The 19,451-nt window shown below is 39.9% G+C and overlaps 1 protein-coding gene across 3 annotated transcripts in view; it reads left to right on the plus strand.

Annotated features, from left to right (window-relative positions):
- Positions 1-329: 329 nt before the first annotated feature.
- Positions 330-19,451, plus strand: part of mtor (mechanistic target of rapamycin kinase) — an 84,590-nt gene continuing 65,468 nt past the window's right edge. For all 3 annotated transcript variants that reach the window (XM_053317033.1, XM_053317034.1, XM_053317035.1), the window contains exons 1-20: positions 330-459; positions 892-1,034; positions 1,307-1,415; positions 1,530-1,762; positions 2,237-2,437; positions 2,560-2,694; positions 2,773-3,048; positions 3,813-3,921; positions 4,211-4,394; positions 4,728-4,856; positions 5,070-5,314; positions 6,543-6,752; positions 6,883-7,088; positions 7,838-7,960; positions 8,162-8,245; positions 8,956-9,048; positions 9,578-9,712; positions 10,614-10,743; positions 17,409-17,659; positions 17,790-17,876. In XM_053317033.1, the coding sequence (XP_053173008.1) occupies positions 906-1,034; positions 1,307-1,415; positions 1,530-1,762; positions 2,237-2,437; positions 2,560-2,694; positions 2,773-3,048; positions 3,813-3,921; positions 4,211-4,394; positions 4,728-4,856; positions 5,070-5,314; positions 6,543-6,752; positions 6,883-7,088; positions 7,838-7,960; positions 8,162-8,245; positions 8,956-9,048; positions 9,578-9,712; positions 10,614-10,743; positions 17,409-17,659; positions 17,790-17,876 (3,069 nt within the window). In that variant the 5' untranslated portion in view covers positions 330-459; positions 892-905. The remainder of the gene's footprint in view (positions 460-891; positions 1,035-1,306; positions 1,416-1,529; positions 1,763-2,236; positions 2,438-2,559; positions 2,695-2,772; positions 3,049-3,812; positions 3,922-4,210; positions 4,395-4,727; positions 4,857-5,069; positions 5,315-6,542; positions 6,753-6,882; positions 7,089-7,837; positions 7,961-8,161; positions 8,246-8,955; positions 9,049-9,577; positions 9,713-10,613; positions 10,744-17,408; positions 17,660-17,789; positions 17,877-19,451) is intronic.

The raw sequence follows: 19,451 nt of genomic DNA on the forward strand, positions 1-19,451 counted from the left end.
TAATTCATGCGATTTAAATATGTCAGCCATGATGACAAATATCCGTATTGTAATTTTCTTTATAACATAATTTTCAACATTTCACTTTATTTTATGTACAGTATGGTAATGACACGTTCAGGTGGTGTGTTAACTCATTTATACACACTACAACGCCTAGATAAATGTAGTGGAGTAAAAAGAAACGTAAGTGTATGGGAATAGAAGCATAAAGTCAAACAAGTACTAATATTCAAGTGTGAGTACAATAAATCTGTTCTCAGCTGCTTTGCGCAGACTGCGCAGCTTTACGCTTGTGACGTTTGTTGTATGTCTTGCTGGAGTCGGTCCAACTTACCAGTAGAGATACACACATACAGCTAGCTCACCTTGCACTGTACTAGCCGTGTTGTCGTACAATGAGAGATATCCCACAAGAACCGAAAAGGAATTAAGTGGCCGGTTCTTTACTGGGAACACGTAAGTTGTATACATTTGTTACACTTCACCACGTAGCTAACAGTTTGCTACATTAGGTAGTTTAACGTCAGTGTTAGCTAACGTTAGCTAAACAAAACCAGCGTGATACACTGACCGGGCTGTGAATTAGCCTACACCGAACCTATACTACCTGGACTTGTCCGTGTGTGGAGGATGCTATATTTCCAGTTTAGCATTATGTTTCTGTTTGGTATATGTGTGTTGCCTCGCAATGTTTACAATTTATTTCACTAGCTAACCGGACGTGCTAGCTAACGTTAGCCGTAACGCCTGCAATGTTGACCTGGTGTGTTACCACCTCAGGGCTACTATTTTGTGTCTGTCAAGTATGTCATTTATACTTGTCATTCTTTGTTTGACAGTCTAGCACGTTGTCCTCAATACATATTCATTTTATTTGTCTCCTTGCAGATAAAGTCGTCCAAATGGTGATCATGTCAGGCACAGCCACTGTGCTGCAACAGTTTGTGAGTGGCCTGAAGAGTCGAAATGAAGACACTAGAGCAAAATCTGCCAAAGAGCTGCAGCACTATGTGACTACAGAGCTCAGAGAGGTATGAGCAAAAACATATGTGGACATAACATGCATCTGCCGTGAGGGTATCATTTCAGTATGACTGCACCTCCCCACAGGAGCTGGAAGAGTTGCCAGCTGTTTACACTGTGTTTCAGGAGTAAATATAACTCCACATTTCCCTTTTGTTCTAAATATAACATCATATGCAGGGATAATAAAAAAGATTGGGTATTTCTAGATACCCAGTTGTTGCATTTTCCTCTTAACTGTTTTTTATTTGTAATACTGGTTTGTTTGTGCCACCCACAGTTAAGCCAAGATGAAGCCACTACATTCTATGATGAGTTAAACCACCACATATTTGAGCTGGTATCCAGCTCTGATGTGAATGAGAAGAAAGGAGGAATTCTCGCTATAGGTAAACTTAGAATAAATACATTTACTTATTCACTTACTTAATTTAAATGGTGTATAACACAATGCACAGCACATACAGTATATGCATCAACTGTGATTTGATCCTTTGTTCCAGTGAGTCTTATAGGAGTTGAGGGAGGCAATGCCACCAGGATCAGCCGCTTTGCCAACTACCTGCGCAACCTGCTCCCCTCTGGTGACTCTGTGGTGATGGAGATGGCCTCTAAAGCCATGGGCCACCTGTCTATGGCAGGGGACACCTTCACTGCTGAGTATGTGGAGTTTGAAGTGAAGAGGGCCCTGGAGTGGCTGGGAGCAGACAGGAATGAAGGCAGACGTCATGCTGCAGTAAGTGACTAGCAAAAAGCAGGGAGTGTGTTTGTCGTTGAAATACCACCACTTCTCATGGTGTTTATGTATGATGGAGATGAGGGTAGAGTACAATTTCACTCAGGGCTGTTCAATTGCACTGTTGTTTTTAGGATTAAAGCATTAATACCACTCCCTACGTTATTCACCTTGCTCAAATAATTTTTCTTAAATAACATAAACCCTACAGTTTATAAAGTCTTGCTTGAAATGATCTACTGTTCCAGCTAACAAACTCACACTTTTTTCTTTATTGTTAAAAAGTCACTATTACTTAAAAGCTGCAGCTATACATTTTTATAAATTCCGGAGGGTCAAACTTTATAGCACTGGAATGTTATTATTGCTGCAGGTCTGAAAAGTACAATGTTACCATTTATTTACACTTTAAAAGAGCAAACCTAAGAAATGCAATCAATGACTAGTCACAAAATGGGATTCTGTCTGTTCCAGGTGTTGGTGTTGAGGGAGCTGGCTGTGAGTGCACCCACCTTCTTCTTTCAGCAAGTGCAGCCCTTCTTTGACAACATCTTCTATGCAGTATGGGACCCTAAGCAGGCTATCCGTGAAGGGGCTGTGTCTGCCCTGCGAGCCTGTCTCATCCTCACTACGCAGAGGGAGACCAAGGAAATGCAAAAACCACAGTGGTACAAAGTATGGCAATTCACCATTATCCTGTCCCCAATTAAATATTACTCATCAGTATATGTTGTATTTGCCCGGGGGAAACCATTGTCCTTGTAAAAGCAACACGGATGCTTATTTTTCTGTGACAGCAAACCTTTGAGGAGGCAGAAAAAGGATTTGATGAGACTCTGGCCAAAGAGAAAGGGATGAATCGTGATGACAGGGTCCATGGTGCTCTTCTTATCCTCAATGAGTTGGTTCGCATCAGCAGTATGGAAGGAGAGGTGAGAGTTGACTTCCCTTCAGAAACACTGTCACATCCAAAAGCAAAACATTCCACTCACTGTCTTGTCTATCACCAGCGCATGCGCGAGGAGATGGAGGAGATCACGCAGCAACAGCTGGTCCACGATAAGTACTGCAAGGAGCTGATGGGATTTGGAACCAAACCCCGCCACATCACACCATTCACCAGCTTCCAGTCGGTGCAGCCGCAGCAGTCCAACGCTCTTCTGGGCCTGCTGGGCTACAGCACACCTCAGGGCTTCCTCAGCTTCGGAGCCACACCAGTGCCTGCCAAGAGCTCACTGGTGGAGAGCAGATACTGCCGTGAGCTGATGGAGGAGCGATTTGACCAGGTAGATTTTACAGCATGAGTGTGATTATGATAATTGGTTAAGCTGACAGTTATTGTGTTCAGAATTTAGAAAATAAAGAAAAATTCACAACTTGTGATAGAAACTGCAAGTCTCGTTCCTGTTGCGGTTACTTCAGTGATAAAATTAACACTGTGCTAATCTCTTTGAATAGTGCAGCAATAAAAATGTTACTGAAGCATTAAAGTGTTCAATTTTTGTTTGCACTGCAAGGGAGGTGCTAACTGAACTCATGTACATTTCAAAGATGTTTGGTGGTGTTACACTGGAGTGGATCACTGTGTAAGGTGCTGTTATTTTGTCTGCCACTTATGTGGGGGTTTAATTACTGAATCAATGCTTCAACAGGTGTTGAGCAGGCTTTTATAACTCACTTTATAGTCCTTATTTGGATTAAAAACAATACCCTGTTTTTTTAGTTGCCAATACAGGCTACAAAGTTGTTGATTACCTACTTAATTCAACAATGATGTGCGGTCCTTGAACTAGTTTGTTACTCTGTTTTTTTAAGCATGTTTTGTGGGACATGTTTCTTTAGAAATGCTCAGTTTTTTAAGCTCAAATTGATATATATAATTTTCAACATTCAAGAAATAGAAGCTTATATTTCATATCAGAAATTAGGTGGAGTAGCTCTCATTGTATAATAGAGGGACCATGAAGGGATTAAAGACACAAGGTCAGTGCTGTTTTGAGAACCACATAAATCATACTTGACATAATTTTTCATGATGTGATTTGTTTAGGTATGTCGGTGGGTGCTGAAATACAAAACCAGTAAGAACCCTCTGATCCAGATGACCATCCTCAACCTGCTCCCACGCCTTGCTGCCTTCCAGCCACATAGCTTTACAGGTGGGACCGGTTAATGTTTGAACATAATCCAAGATCCAGTTGAATCCATCTTGTGTACAGTAACTTGCAGTCATGCATTCTTTCCCATTATTATATCGGCTGGGCTACTTTGGTGGTCATGGACAAGAAATGTAAAGAGATCATGAGCACTTTTTGGGTCTCAGTGGACTTTGCCATAATAGATTGCATGTAATTTCTCCCAGTCAGTTGATTTATGTGTTGCGGCATATACAAAGCCCTGCATATGTGTTTAATCAATCACGTTGTGGTTTTTCCATCCACTGTGCAGACCAGTACCTGTCAGACACTATGGGCTACCTGCTGGGCTGTCTGAAGAAGGAGAAGGAGAGGACAGCAGCTTTTCAGGCTCTGGGGCTGCTTGTAGTGGCTGTCAGGGCAGAAATCCATCCGTACCTCTCTAAGATCCTTGAGATCATCAAGGCTGCCTTGCCACCCAAAGACTTTGCACACAAGTCAGTAAATATGAACATGAAATTAACTCTAACTACATGTAGTATCTGTATGCTATAAATTGCATTTCTTCATATTCAGATGTATATAAATATGTTTAGATTTGCTTCATATGTTTTTAGAATAATCTTAGTTTTGTAGGTTTTTGTTGTGTTTGATGCTCAAATCTAATCTAAATTTACAAAAAATCTTGATTGCAGTCGTGGCTGTATTTGGGTAGCATTTGCTCTATGGTGCATCCGTTTAAATTAATTTTGGGAGTACATATAAACAAAGAGGAAACTTAACTTTGGCTAACACATGATTTCTCACTTTATTATGTTTCATGTGCACAGGAGGCAGAAGACCATGCAGGTTGATGCCACAGTGTTCACCTGTATCAGCATGCTTTCCAGAGCCATGGGTCCCAGCATCCAACCAGACATCAAGGAGCTGCTGGAGCCCATGCTTGCTGTGGGCCTCAGGTAAGACAAAATGATTCCACTATGGGTCCATATATTTTTTTAGAATAATTTCTATTATTTTTTAAATTTAGTTTGATTTACACTTTAAAGTTATGTATTGGTTTGTATAAAAAAAAACTTCACTTAACTTCACTAGACTTGTATTCCCTCATCTAAAGTTTATGGTTATGATATTGTGTTTAACATTCTCTAATTGTGTCCCTGTCCGTTCAGTCCTGCACTGACGGCGGTGCTGTACGACCTGAGCCGTCAGATCCCCCAGCTGAAGAAAGACATCCAGGATGGTCTGCTGAAGATGCTTTCCCTGGTGTTGATGCACAAGCCACTGCGTCACCCCGGCATGCCCAAAGGCCTGGCTCACCAGCTGGCCTCGCCAAGCCTCACCAACATCCCAGAAGCCAGCGACGTAGGCAGCATCACACTGGCCCTACGCACACTGGGAAGCTTTGAATTTGAGGGTAAGAATCTTAAAAGACCTGAAGAGAAAATATTGGGCCTAAAGCAGAACGCTGTAAATTTTCTCTTAATGTGTTTCTTTGGAAATCCTGGGACAGAAAATCCACAAGATGAAAAACAGGCACAGAGCACCAATTCTGTTCCAGTGCACCAAACTCCATTGATTAATTGTACCTTAAATTTGGTCCTGTCAGTACAGAAAAAAATATTACTTCCAAGTGTGGGTAGTGGCATAATGTCCCAAGAAAATCATAAAACATGAAAAGACATAACTGGCGCTGGTAATGTGTTGGTGTCTGAATGAAATGTTGTGGTTTTAAATTAAAGGCATAAACATCAGGCATAAGACTGGAGCGGACACACAGACAGTGAAGAGAACACATCAAAAAGAAATGATGAAGTAATTAAGAAGAGCTGCAGAAGTTTTTGAAGAGTTGGTGATCATCTGTTCTCTGGACTGAACCTATAGAGTTTTAATCAACATGCCACTGAATCACATAAGTAGATAATTACAGATATTTGGATTGAAATGCAGACTGATCTATCTGTGCACTCCATGTTACCCTTGATATTTTCCTTGTTTTTTTAGGAAAGGAATGTTATTTAAGAAGTCATGGTAGAAGGAAATGTAATCAAATGTATAAACACAATCTGGACACAGTGGTGTTAATATTTCTGTTCACTGCAGCAGCCGTCAACACACATGTATTACATTAATAGTAACAAGGATCACAGTGTATTGGGAATTGGATAGTCATCACTGGAGAAAAACATGGAAAAATTAACATTAACTTTCTTGATTTTTCAAGAAACAGCAGACCTTAGTAAAATAATTACTTCTCAGAATCTGTTGTTATCCTGCAATGGAAGGAACAGCTGTTTTTTGTTTTGGGTTACTGGTAGTGGCTTATTCACAGTCTTCTTTTAAATATGTCACGATTGACTAATAACTCTCATTGTCATACAACACTAGACTTATTCAGATTTTAGTTGTGAAATCCAAAAATCGTGTGAAATAAACCAGATGGTCCTCTCTGGATCAAGAGAAATTTACAGGAACACTCATGAGTCAAGTTCTGCTGGCGCCACTGATATTTAAAAAAATGTCAAAACATGCATAAAAGTTTATGTGTATAACTTTCCTAATTTGCCATAAAACACACCTGTCAAAACAATTATTTGCCATATAGCTGAGGAATTATTCTTCTAACTCCTATGTTCCTTCATCAGGACACTCCCTCACCCAGTTCGTGCGCCACTGTGCCGATCACTTCTTGAACAGCGAGCACAAGGAGATCCGGATGGAGGCAGCTCGGACATGCTCACGCCTCCTTACTCCCTCCATCCACCTGATCAGCGGCCATGTTGTCAGTCAGACAGCTGTGCAGGTTGTTGCAGATGTGCTAAGCAAGCTGCTGGTTGTCGGCATCACTGACCCAGGTAATGCATGAAAGAAGAAGAAAAGGAGGCAGGGACCAGGGACATAACTATTGATAGCTGTGATGACTGTGATAATGATGAGTGTTACAAAAGTGATAACTAGAGTTTTAATGCTTCACTCCTCCTGTAGATCCCGACATTCGATACTGCGTGCTGGCATCTCTTGATGAACGCTTTGACGCTCACCTGGCCCAGGCTGAGAACTTGCAGGCGTTGTTTGTAGCGCTGAACGATGAGGTGTTTGAGATCAGAGAGCTGGCCATCTGTACGATTGGACGCCTCAGCAGCATGAACCCGGCCTTTGTCATGCCCTTCCTGCGCAAGATGCTCATTCAGGTAGGAGAGGCACAAAGAGTTCTTTAATGGGAGTTTGTTGAATTGGAGAAAAACCCCCACCTCACCCAAAAAACCTCCCCCAAAAACAGTCTAAGTTTAATTATTTTAAACATTCAATTTGGCACACTCACATACAGGACTTGGAGAAAAAGCTGTCTTGACTACAATCAGCCAAAAATATTGCCAGATTATTATGCAGGATATTTTGAAAGATGCTGAAATTGCATAAAATATCTTCACACAGTGCCTTTAATAACATTAGAAATGTACCATTTGTGTTTCTGATGATGCTGCTTTTTAACCTATCCTGGAAATTAAATTGAAAAACAAATTCCAAGCACATTAGTTACATTTATCAATTCATACATTAATATGGTTTTGAGGATGTATTTCTGGATATTTCTTGATTATATTCCCTGAAAGAGCATGGATGTAAAATGAGAAAAGAACATTTAGATCATCATACACATTTATTGGTATTTGTCTGATTGGTGAGAGCACTTATATTCTGCTGTTTCCATTGGATACCTTTAGAGGGCAGCAAAGGCCATAATATCCTGCACAGTTTAAAACACCAAAGAATACCTCTAGATTAGAAGACCTAGTAAATTATTCTTTTTATGAGACCTTGCTCCCATAACACCATGATGTACATTATAATTTAATCTCATTAAGATTTGTTGCTGACAGAAAAGTGTACAGTAAATTGTCTACTTTGTTATATTTAACTGTTTTGAATTTTGTTGCAGATCTTAACAGAGTTGGAGCACAGTGGTGTTGGCAGGAACAAAGAGCAGAGTGCCCGTATGCTTGGCCATCTGGTCTCCAATGCCCCTCGTCTCATACGGCCATATATGGAACCTATCCTTAAGGTACGACTCTGTTGATTCTCCATTGTAAAGATGTATACGTTTATGAATGTTAACAGGCTTTTACCTGAGAGGAGTATGTGTAAAGAAGAAAAGCTCAAGTCCAGTACAACCTCATTTCCCTGAAGCTCTTTAAATATTTTTTTCCTGACTGTGAAACTAAAGTCAAGACTGTAGTTCACCACATACTTTTTGCTTTTGCAGGCTCTCATTCTCAAGCTAAAAGACCCAGACCCCAACCCTGGAGTGGTCATCAGTGTTCTTGCTACCATTGGCGAGTTGGCTCAGGTAAGGGCAGACTTAATGTTTCACTTCCTTAATGTTATTATGACATTATTTCAATATTCATCATAACAGTTTTAATGCAAGCAGTCTGAGCTTGTCCTTTTCTAAGGTTAAAAGTAGTGGTAAGAGCCCACCCATGGATGTGTGCCTTGCTCCACCCCATTGTTCAGGTGGTTCGATGGTCCCCACTGAAGAGTCAGGGAAGCAGAGTTAGAAACAGGCACACGCTGCAGTGCAGACAGTGTGCAGGAGATGCGCAGGTAGATGAAGTGTTGGTTGACTCAGTGCAGGAAGAGGCAGGAGCCCAGCTGTTCAGGAGCCAACACAGGAAGATGGAAGAAAATGTAGGGAGTCGATTCATTAAATTAAAATGTTGTTAAATGCCATTTCTTTTTGTATGCTCTCAAAATTCAGTGTATATGAGCTAAAACCCCCTATGTGTCAGATTTGAACTCAGTTACTTTTAGTGATTGTATCAAATAATGAAGATATTTTCTCCAAACAAATAAAAACAACATTGGGAAGATATGGAAAATACTTAAACACAAGTGTTCTTCACATAAGGGCTGTGGGATCACCAGTCATTTTAATGTAAAACTGTGTACCGAGTAATAATTCCCTTTTTAGATTTCAGAAGATCTCATTCACAGAAAGTTGGACAGGTTATAAGGTATGTTCAGTTTTGATTGTTTCTCCTGTGCCTGCCCTGCCAGGTGAGTGGCCTGGAGATGAGAAAGTGGATGGATGAGCTTTTTCCAATAATCATGGACATGCTGCAGGACTCCTCCTCACTGGCCAAACGACAGGTATGTGAAGAAAACGAGTGTCTGCTTCATCTGGTTCTAATCTTCATTTCACATTTCTCCCTATCATTAGTTCAAGTTCTGAAAAAATATTTGTATCATGGGTACAGTAAATACACATCTCCTTCAATAAACATAACAGGGCATCAGATCTGGAAACGTTTAAAGCCACTTAGAAGACATTTTGAGCTCATTGTGTTCCTGGTATTTCCCGTTTAAACAGGATTGTGTGCCAGGAACTAACTCCGGGAGGGCTTATTCAAAAATAGTAACAAGTGGTGCATCAATATGGAACTAAAAACTGGTTTGATTTAATGTTTGGGGCAGGCAGGCATGATTTAATGTTTGGGGTTTATATTTAATACATTTTAATACAGTAAATGAACAACACAATATAGATAACTACAAAAATATACAACTCACATGTACAACACATCAAAAATACTGTAACCTTTTTGCTTTGTTTGTAGCTAACATTGTAAGGAAAAGTACCCTAAACATCCTTTATGCTCTGTCTCTGACTGTCCACCAGGTGGCATTGTGGACCTTGGGCCAACAAGTGGCCAGTACAGGCTATGTGGTGGAGCCCTACCGCAAGTATCCTTCCCTTCTGGAGGTGCTGCTCAACTTCCTCAAGACGGAGCAAAACCAGGGCATCAGGAGAGAGGTATGCACAGTTTCCTCTATAACCCTTTGCCCCCCCCCCCAGATTTCTTTACAGCAACGTGAATGCAACTCTATGGCTCAGTAAGTCATAATGAGGCCAGAAAGCCTACCTGTCAACATATACTAAACAACTGAAAGTCTGTTTAGAAGTATAGACTTTGACCAGTAAATTATAATCACATGAATACATACAGTATAACACTATGCACATTTTCCATAATTATGTGGAATTTTTTCCTAAGTCGTTTACTGTGATGTAATTCATCATTTTTTCTTTCCTCGTCTGTTACATTGTATGAGGCTCAGAGAGCACATTGTCACCTTGTATGGTCTGTGGCACAAATCCTGTCTGGCTAATAATCCAGCGACAGTTGTGTACTTTGTGTGGTCTTACTATTTACTCTACTACTATAGCATCTATGCTTCTTTAGGGAACAAATTAGAAACTTTTTACAGCAACTATTCACATCTAGAGGAGCTGAATGTTTGCTACTTTCAAGAATGATTTGGGTGTATGTTGTAATATCTTATTAAGAATTAAGAAAATCTGTCTTTTAAGTATAAAATACTTGCTACCGTAGGCTTGAAAGGTGGCTCTGCATCCTTTTTTCAGAGGGCAGCAGCTGTAGTCAGCTTGGATTAACAACACTTTCATTGATTCCAGAAAGGACCCAGAACCACTGGAACAAAAGAATCAAAACATAGAAACTTTCCAAACCACTGACACAGTGTACTCCGCTTCTCTGTTGTTGATACTTGTCATGTTTCAAACAATCATCACTTATCTCACTGTTTTGAAAAATTAGACATTTTCTATCTATCCATAAATACTGGAGTGACACATTGCTTCCAATTCTTCCACTGGGAAATTACTAACTGTCTTTGGTGTGTGCCTCCAACAGGCTATACGTGTACTGGGTCTTCTCGGAGCTCTTGACCCCTACAAGCACAAGGTGAACATCGGCATGATCGACCAGTCACGAGACGCCTCTGCCGTCAGCCTCTCTGAATCCAAGTCGAGTCAGGACTCAGGTACGCCCGTGATCACTATTGTTAATTCCACTTTTGGGAACAATTTTACTTTTACTTTTTCACCAAGAGTCAGATTATGGATTAGTTAAACTTTTTATTAGTGTTTCTTAAAGTTATAGCAGTGTTGATTTCTCAGTGCAACAGCTGGAAAGTCTTTAAAACCAACATGAACTTTTCTTGAGATCTCACTGTGTGGTCTTCAGACACTCCCACACAGAGTCTGTCCATTGAGAGCCTTGTTGTTGCTGTGATTTCAGGCTGTCTGTGTGAACCTGAAGGGTAGTATTGTAAAGAGGTATCAGAGGATTTTATATTATTGCAGCCTCATAATATTCACCAAAATGGAATTTGTGATGTTTCTACAGTCAGAAAGATTTTAAAGGGCAAGCAAACCTCAAGGCAGCATTTTGCAGTATATTATATGTTCAGATTTTTGGTCATTATAGTTCGTGTTTTGATAGTAATTAAAATATACATATTTCCTCTGAGGCATATATACTGTATTTGCAATTCTGAAACTCTTTCAATATGTAGTCAGATGCATTTGGACACATTAACAGCATTTATAGAGGATCTCTATGAATATAAACACTCAGTTCCAACCAGGACGTGCAGAAATCTGGCAGTAGGTAGCTTGGACAGTAGAACATGAAATAAACAAAGACTGTGAAGTAACTTATGGAAAAGAATGTTGGTTTTAGTTGCACTTCGCATCTTTGGAGATGCATGTAAATGTCATTCCAAAAAGGCATGTGAGTTGTATAATAAGGCATTGCCAAGACTGAGTTTTATGCGTTTTCTCGTCATACTCATGAATGATTCAAAACAGCTGATGTGAGTAGAAAAGGGGGTCACAGAATATAAAATGTCAAAGTACCTGTTCACAGGGATACGATACATTTACCGCTTCACTGAATTGAACAATATTTAATTATGAAAATAATTGGGGAAATTGAGATATTAAAGCATTTGTGCAGGTGTAAACGTCACACATGGTTGCATGTTGAAATGTGAATACACATAACCCCCTCAGTTAATCAATGCCCTGGGAAGGGCTCTAAGTAAAACACACCTTTCCACTTTTGCAGCACTTTGGTCAGAATATGATGACTCTAGAGAGGATCTTCAATTATTCGAATTGCTGAGTGTGTCTCACATAAACCATTGAAATCCTGTCTGGCCAAAAACACTTACAATTATCCTTTATGACTTGGCTATTTTACATTTTATAAATCTACATCTCATTAGAGGTTGGACACAGTGAAGTGATACGTCTATGCAGTCAAGACAAAAACAGTTTTTAGAGGTCTTGCCATGAATTTGAAAAGTCAACATCAAATCTGGCTTTGGGTTTCCGATCTTTGGGATCTAATTCCTGGATTTTGTCTGATGATGGGGAAATGTAGCTGCCACATCTGGGATGGGATTTTTTTGAGCGGACGTATTTAATTTAAGGTGACCCACTTTGGACAGATGTCTCTTCAAGCATCTGTTCAAATGACTAATAAGTATGAATGATTTACATTACTATTTTTATGTGAGATAATTGATTGCATATATTTTTATGTGTATGGCCATAGGGATGAAATGTCAGTCTACTTTTCTGGTCCGGACCATTAGATGAATCACCATGAACTCTTGTACAGACATTCAGGTCCCCAGGGGATGAATCATATCGACTTTGGAGATGCTTCTAGCACCATCGGGGGTTGACATTTTGGGACTGAAATATCTCAAGAACAGTTGGATAGATTGCCAGTAAATGTGGTACACTCAATCATGGTGCACAGAGGATGAATTGTTACAATTTTAGTGATTCCTTTACTTTTCATCTATTATCATTATAAGGTTCAAATTATTATTGTCCAGTACTTTGGTTAATAACAATATTTTGCCAAACTGATAACATTTCTAGTAGCATTGACTGTATTCTGTGTTTAGTGCTAATTAGCACATATTAGCTATGTGGTGAATATGGTAAACATTACACATGATCAACATCTACATGTTAGCGTTATCATTGTGAACATGTTAGCATGCTGTACATTACATTGGCATTTAGTTCAAAGCATTGCTGTGCCTAAGTTCAACCTCTTTAAGCTGCTCGCATGGCTGTACACTCAGTCTTGTTTGTCATCACAAACTTAGAGAACAAAGCATACAATTAATGTGACATAACAGAGGCCAGTGTTTTTGCAGGCCCCCAGACCAAGAAGAATCCCTGCCAAGCCAAAGAAAAAAAAGTTTTAACTGCCAAAAATAATGCCAAATATCCATTCAGTCAGATATTAATAGCATGTGGGGGTGTCCCTTTGCAGTGCTGTTCTGAAACTTGAGTCAACCTCTGTTGCATTGCCTGTGAAACTCTTGGTAGCATTGCTCCTTTAAAGAATAGGGCAGTGAGTAGTGAGTTAGTAGTTGAGGGAGTGCAAGTGTCAGAAAAGTGACGGTGAATGTGGGCGGGTAGAGGAAAAGGTTATTAGTAAGTCTGGCAGTAAATGTACAATACAGGTGTGTCAGTTAATAAATGCTGCAGCTTGTACAGACAAAGAAAATCCATGTCTGTTGTTTCCCCAGCTGCTGGAAAAGTGTTAGCTTCAAAGTTAGCAACAATGGGTCAGCGTAACCTCACGATGCTAAACAGAGAACGGAGAAATGTTTGGCTACTGATCTCTGTTCTACTCTGCGCTTCCACCCCTCCCATAAGCCGCCACCACCACCATCTGAAAGTAGTCAACCTGCATTTACCTTTTTAGGGGAAACACAGACTCCATGCAGCATTTTCATGCCTCAGCAGTGTCTGAACGTAAAGATAAGTATGTGTCTAAATTCTGTCGTTATAGTAGTTATGCCAGTTTACACATCTGGGTCATATTATTTCTCACCAATCTTCTTCTCCCCCTGCTGCGCTGACTTTTTGAATAGCTGTTACACAGTATTGGATAAAAACATTATACGGTAGTCTTGACTCTCCATGTAAGCAAGGATATCCATAAGAAGTAATAACAGTCTTAAACTCCTCCAAGATAAATAACCTGATACTGATTACATGTTTGTCATGAGGATGACACTACAGCAAACAAATATTGCATCACCAAAACATGAGAATTCATCTTCTGTTGATGAAAATTCTCTTTGTAATCTGTTTTTTGATCAGATCTAGATGTGATGAAGTTGTCTCTAAAAGACACTATCCTCTGGAGATTTTGAAAATTCACAAAAATGACAGTAAAACTGCACGTCTGATGCAGTCATGTGTCTCAGAATATGACCTTGTAACAATTAATAGTTTTACCAGTTTGTTTCCCCTACAAAATGGACTGTGACCAGAATTGGAGGCTGTATATCTGTTGGCAGATGAGTCAGAGAAATTGTCTGGAGCACTAGTATTTCTGATGACATTTTTTTGTAATCTTGGAGGTCAATTGCGAGGCCCATCTCCACACCTAACTTCAAACTAGACCAATCATGTCACTACACTACAACACTACTTCAGGAACATAACCTGATGAAATGATGCATATTTCTTCATGGTAAGGTACTGTATTTGCATCTGTTATTATGGCTAGGATTTTTTTTCTTGCACAGCTGAAGCCTGAATTACTACGGCACTGTTGCCTCACTTAGCTACTTGACTGCCTGTTTGTGGGCAGTAAAGATACACATGTGTAGCCATCTATCATAGTCATTAATCTAGACTTGGTGAAGGCCAGCTACCCTCTTTCGCCTGCAGGCTCTGTGCCAGTCTGTTATGTCTACAGTCCAGAGTCTGAAGGGAGACAACTGGAGCAGCTGAAACTTTACTCCTGCAGAAGGCCAGTGAAATGCTGAATACCAGACGTCTGTATTCTCAGATCGCCTGTAAAACTCAGTAGCTCTGCATAGATATATGGACAGACTGACCCCATATGCATTGCCTGCCCCAAAAACATGAATAAAACTACTTATTTAAAAAATGAACAGGGTACAAGCACAAAGGGCAGTCTTCGAGTTAATATTACCTTCAGAAAAATTTGAAAACATGCCATATGCATAAATTGCCACATTGTTTGCAAGTTAGAATTGGCCAGCTGGGCATTTGAACCCTGGACCATTGTATACCCAGGGAAGATGACTTACTGACTGCACCAGTGGGGACATGGTCTCCACACACCTTTTAACAAGTTGAGCCAGAGAGATCACGTGTGCTGGACAGGGAGTGTTTTCGGCTGTTAAAACTTGAAACATTTACAACAGTCAAAACGTTGGTGAAAAGATTCTCATTAATATCACACACACCATTCAGCTGGTTTAGGGTGTATTGTCAAATATGTTGGTGAAAATGTGTTTTAGAGGTTAGATGAAATAGAAAATGTTATGCATACAATAGAAAATACAGCAAGACGTTGAATATCACTGCACTAGACACTTAATCTACCATCTCTACAATGTCTTTCAGTTTTGGTAGCATGCGAATGAAGACTTGTGGAGATATTGATGTTATTTGATTTTTCATATGTGACTTGTGATTCAATGTAAAGTTGGCCAATCAGTGTAGATTTTTTTGTTTGTCTAAGTAGAGGGAGAGATTTCCTGATCTGGGGAAGTTTCCAGTTTATGAGACCCAGATACTTTTAGAGCACGAGAACAGGAAGAACAATTCAAATCATAATCCTAACAGATACAATAGGAGTTTGGGCCCCTAAATATGAATTATAAATGTTAAAAAGGCCACCATTGTTGCTCGGTTTATTTTTAAGAAATGCAAGACATACTGTCTAACCCTGAGCACGAATGTTTAAACCCTCCTCAGATTGTTTTCTACTTTTTCTGTTTACACTAAGGTGATTCTGAAATGGCTTGTTACAGATGGCAACAATTTCTTAAATTTGAGGGTAAAAGTGAGTATTACCAGACATTCAGACCCAAAATAGCACAGTTTAAAAGAAAAGGCTTATCCAACACAAAAACACTCCATAAGTTGTAAGTAGTAAGTATTACTCTTCATGTTCCAACTTTAATCTATCAGTAATGTGAAATGCACATAAGGCAGCACTAAAGGGGGACACTTTTGTGGCCTAAGTTGATTGAGCCTCAACTGGATCATCTTTTTTTTTTTTTTTTTTTTTTTAGCTGGAGCCATTTACATCAGGTTGCTAACTGTCCTAATGCAGCAGTCTCATTGAATTGAATGAATAGGCTTGATTTTATTTGTTGTTGGACTGAACTCAGACAGATTGCACATTTGGTGTACCATTTAACACACATGTTTGATCACGTGTTACCTCATGTAAATATGTGATGCTCATTGTTGTTGTACAGTATGCCTAGCTATGTATCTGCCTGCAACTTGTATAACCGTGTGAACCTACACCATCGTGCATTACCTCATCATGCCAGAACAAGAAAAAAAAAAGCCCAAAAGAGAATCAGTACTGTGTTTATACTGGCAAACAGAGTTATTTTTCTGTGGTTGTTCTTGGGGGTTTGAACAAGACTAAACACATGGGGCACAGCCATCAACTACTGCAATCAAATTTCATCTCATAAAAAAAGAGGAAAAATCCCTATTTGATTTGTTGTCCAACACTATAATATAATACAGGTTGGTGCCAGAACTGACACATGGCCAGCAGCAACAAGCCAACAACATCAGCTCTCCCTTCAGCCTCTTAACATTGTCAATGACACACTCAGACTTGCACGCTGGAGAATTGTTGCCTGACTAATGATTTTGGAGAGTCATGACAGCAGAGCCTTCTATCCTACATAGGCCCTAAGGTTGGACTGATGAAGTTATGGTGGGAATTTGCTTTATATTACAAAATAATCTCCAATTTTTGCTATGCTATGTTTTAATGTGTAAACTCCAGATGTAGTTTAAATGGGCAGTGTGGGAAGGGTTCTTTTACTTTCTGGTTAAAGAAACTGACCTGAGTGCTTGCTTGATGTTAGTTAAAGGCATAGGCAAATCTCTGATACAAAATAAGAGATTTTCCCCACCACCCAAATTCAGACCATTTATTTGGAACCTGCTGTCAATCAGAATGACAGAACCTCTTAATACACGTCTACAGGAAGTTATTTATTAATCCTGGTTTCTTGTAAATAGCAGGAAACTCTGTGTTTCTGTTATGATCAGTTGAGAAACACAAGGTACTGATATTCCATGTTATTATGTGAATGTCCTACACATTTGACCAAAAGAAGACTCTGTTTCTTGGTTGTATTTGGAGGAAACCCTTGAACTGTAATGATATATTTTGCCATGAAATGTGCACTTTGAAGAGAGCAGCTCCTTAATTGGGATGTAGCTTAGTTGTAGAGTGACAGTACAGTACAGTAGATGCTGTAATACACTGACGATCTATTCAGGGTGTACTCTGTCCCTGTCCAATATAATATGCTGAGATAGGCTCTGATGGATAGATTGTCTTCAGTGATAATGTGGTCAGGATATTTCTTTGCTTGAGTAGGACGTGACATGCTTTTTTTTTTTAAGGTTTTCTATAGGGCTGAAACGATTAATTGATTAAATAATCGATTACAAAAATAATCGATAGCTGCAGCCCTAGTTTGCTACTTGTTATAGTTTGTGATCCAAAGAAGAATTGACTGTAGTTAAAGTGGTTCCAGGTAAATATAGTCACAGCTAAGTGAACCCCTCTATTTTTTCTTCCTCTCAGCGGACTACAGTACCAGTGAGATGCTAGTGAACATGGGCAACCTGCCCCTGGATGAGTTTTACCCTGCTGTGGCAATCGTCACTCTGATGCGCATCCTGAGGGATCCTTCACTCTCCAACCACCATACTATGGTGGTTCAGGCTGTCACCTTCATCTTTAAGTCTCTGGGCCTCAAATGTGTCCAGTTCCTGCCCCAAGTCATGCCCACTTTCCTCAACGTCATCCGTGTGTGTGATGCCAGTATCCGAGAGGTAGGTAGAACTACACAATAAGAGGAAAGAGGCTTTCTCTCAGATTTGTTATCTTTTACCATCTGGTTAATAATGTGAATTACTCACAAAGTTGTAACTATCTTTCCTATCTTTCGTCTGTGTGTTCCAGTTCCTCTTCCAGCAGATGGGAATGGTTGTGTGCTTTGTAAAGATCCACATCCGCCCCTACATGGACGACATCTTCACCCTCATTAGAGTGAGTAATTGCGGTTTCTTTCTATTCTGCTAATTATGATTTCTCCCATCCTCATTCATCTGTCTTCCAACCCATGACTTGGAAATTGAACATTGCGTGCTGTCATTGGTAATTTTTCACTCCCTTTCAAAACCTCCCTAGTGCTCTTTCTCATTGTGAATGTACTAAGTAGCTACTGGGGAATTTGTACCACAACCCTTCTGAGTCACTGTCCTCTAATGCTGGATGCTCTTGCCTCACTTTTAAGTTGATTTGAATGAAAGCATCTCACAAATGATGAAAAAATGTGTATATATAAATAATAATGCATGATTATAACACAGATCTATCTACTTGTGGAAACAGGATCAGCAGCACTAATGGCAGCCTGACAGTTCAGGTCTCGGTTCATTCAGGAAAAATGTACAACTATACATTGTGATACACATGCACAGTCACATTGTGACTGTGCATCTTACCTGTGGTATTTCATAAAATAATTAGGTTATATTTTTACTAAAACATTTATAGCTATGTTATTGCTTCCTCAAATCGGTTCTACTTTTTCAGTTATAAACGTACTTATTTCTACGTATTTGATAGTTGACTTGAGATGACGTGTCATAAGTAATTTCAATCTCCTCAAAATGATGCTGGTGCGTGCGTAGATGTTCCATTCGTAAATCGGTAAATACAACTCCTCCGTACCTTGCGTTTCTGCTGTAAGGAGCTAAGATGCGAGTAAGACACGCAAGTGAAGGAAGAAGAGCCATGTTAACCAAATGGAAAGCACTCTGTGTCAACACCCCCCCCCCCCCCTCCACCACCACCACCAACCCCAATCCCTTAACACCGATCATCCAAACTCTCTTATTTTCCTGTGAGTCAAGCAAACAGCTGCAAACTCTTACTTGCGCTCCATTGTGCTCTCCACTTTCCTCATTAGGAGTAATGTGTTCAATGCCCTTTGGATGAAGTCTGGCCCCGTGTCACAGCAGTACACATCATGTGTGGTGTGGTACTTTAAAAAGGCCGCAGGAATGGGAGAATGAGAAAATCATGTTGGTTTTTTTTGGATAATATGATTTTTACTCTTGCTTTTAGTATGGCTCACTTGTTTAGAATTACACATTCTAACAGCAGTGCTAGATCCAGTTAAGACTTCTGAGGTTTCCACTCACGTTGTCCAATTCATACTTAAGAGGAAACTGATGATGACTGATGACATTTACCCTTATCACATGATGTGGAACAACTGCTAAAGCCATAGCCAATGCACTTGCACAAACACATTTGACTAGCACATAATTTTATAGCAAAGCACAAAATATCATATGACTGTCCTTGTATCAGAATCTTAGTAACACTGTTACCGACACTTCTGCAATGGCAGTAACTCCTGCTGCTGAGAAGAAATTGAGAGAGCTGGATCACGGCGCCTCAAGTCCTTCTGAGTTAATAAATGGCAAGTGAAACAAAGAATCTATTCATTTGTGCTCCGGCTTGGCTCCTGCATCCAGATGAGGGGGCTGGAATAGCCATTCAGGATGTACACTCACTTGCTCTCTAGTCAGCGGCCACAGGCAGGGAAAGCAG

Source organism: Scomber japonicus, chromosome 4, assembly GCF_027409825.1.
Source record: "Scomber japonicus isolate fScoJap1 chromosome 4, fScoJap1.pri, whole genome shotgun sequence".
NCBI lineage: Eukaryota > Metazoa > Chordata > Actinopteri > Scombriformes > Scombridae > Scomber > Scomber japonicus.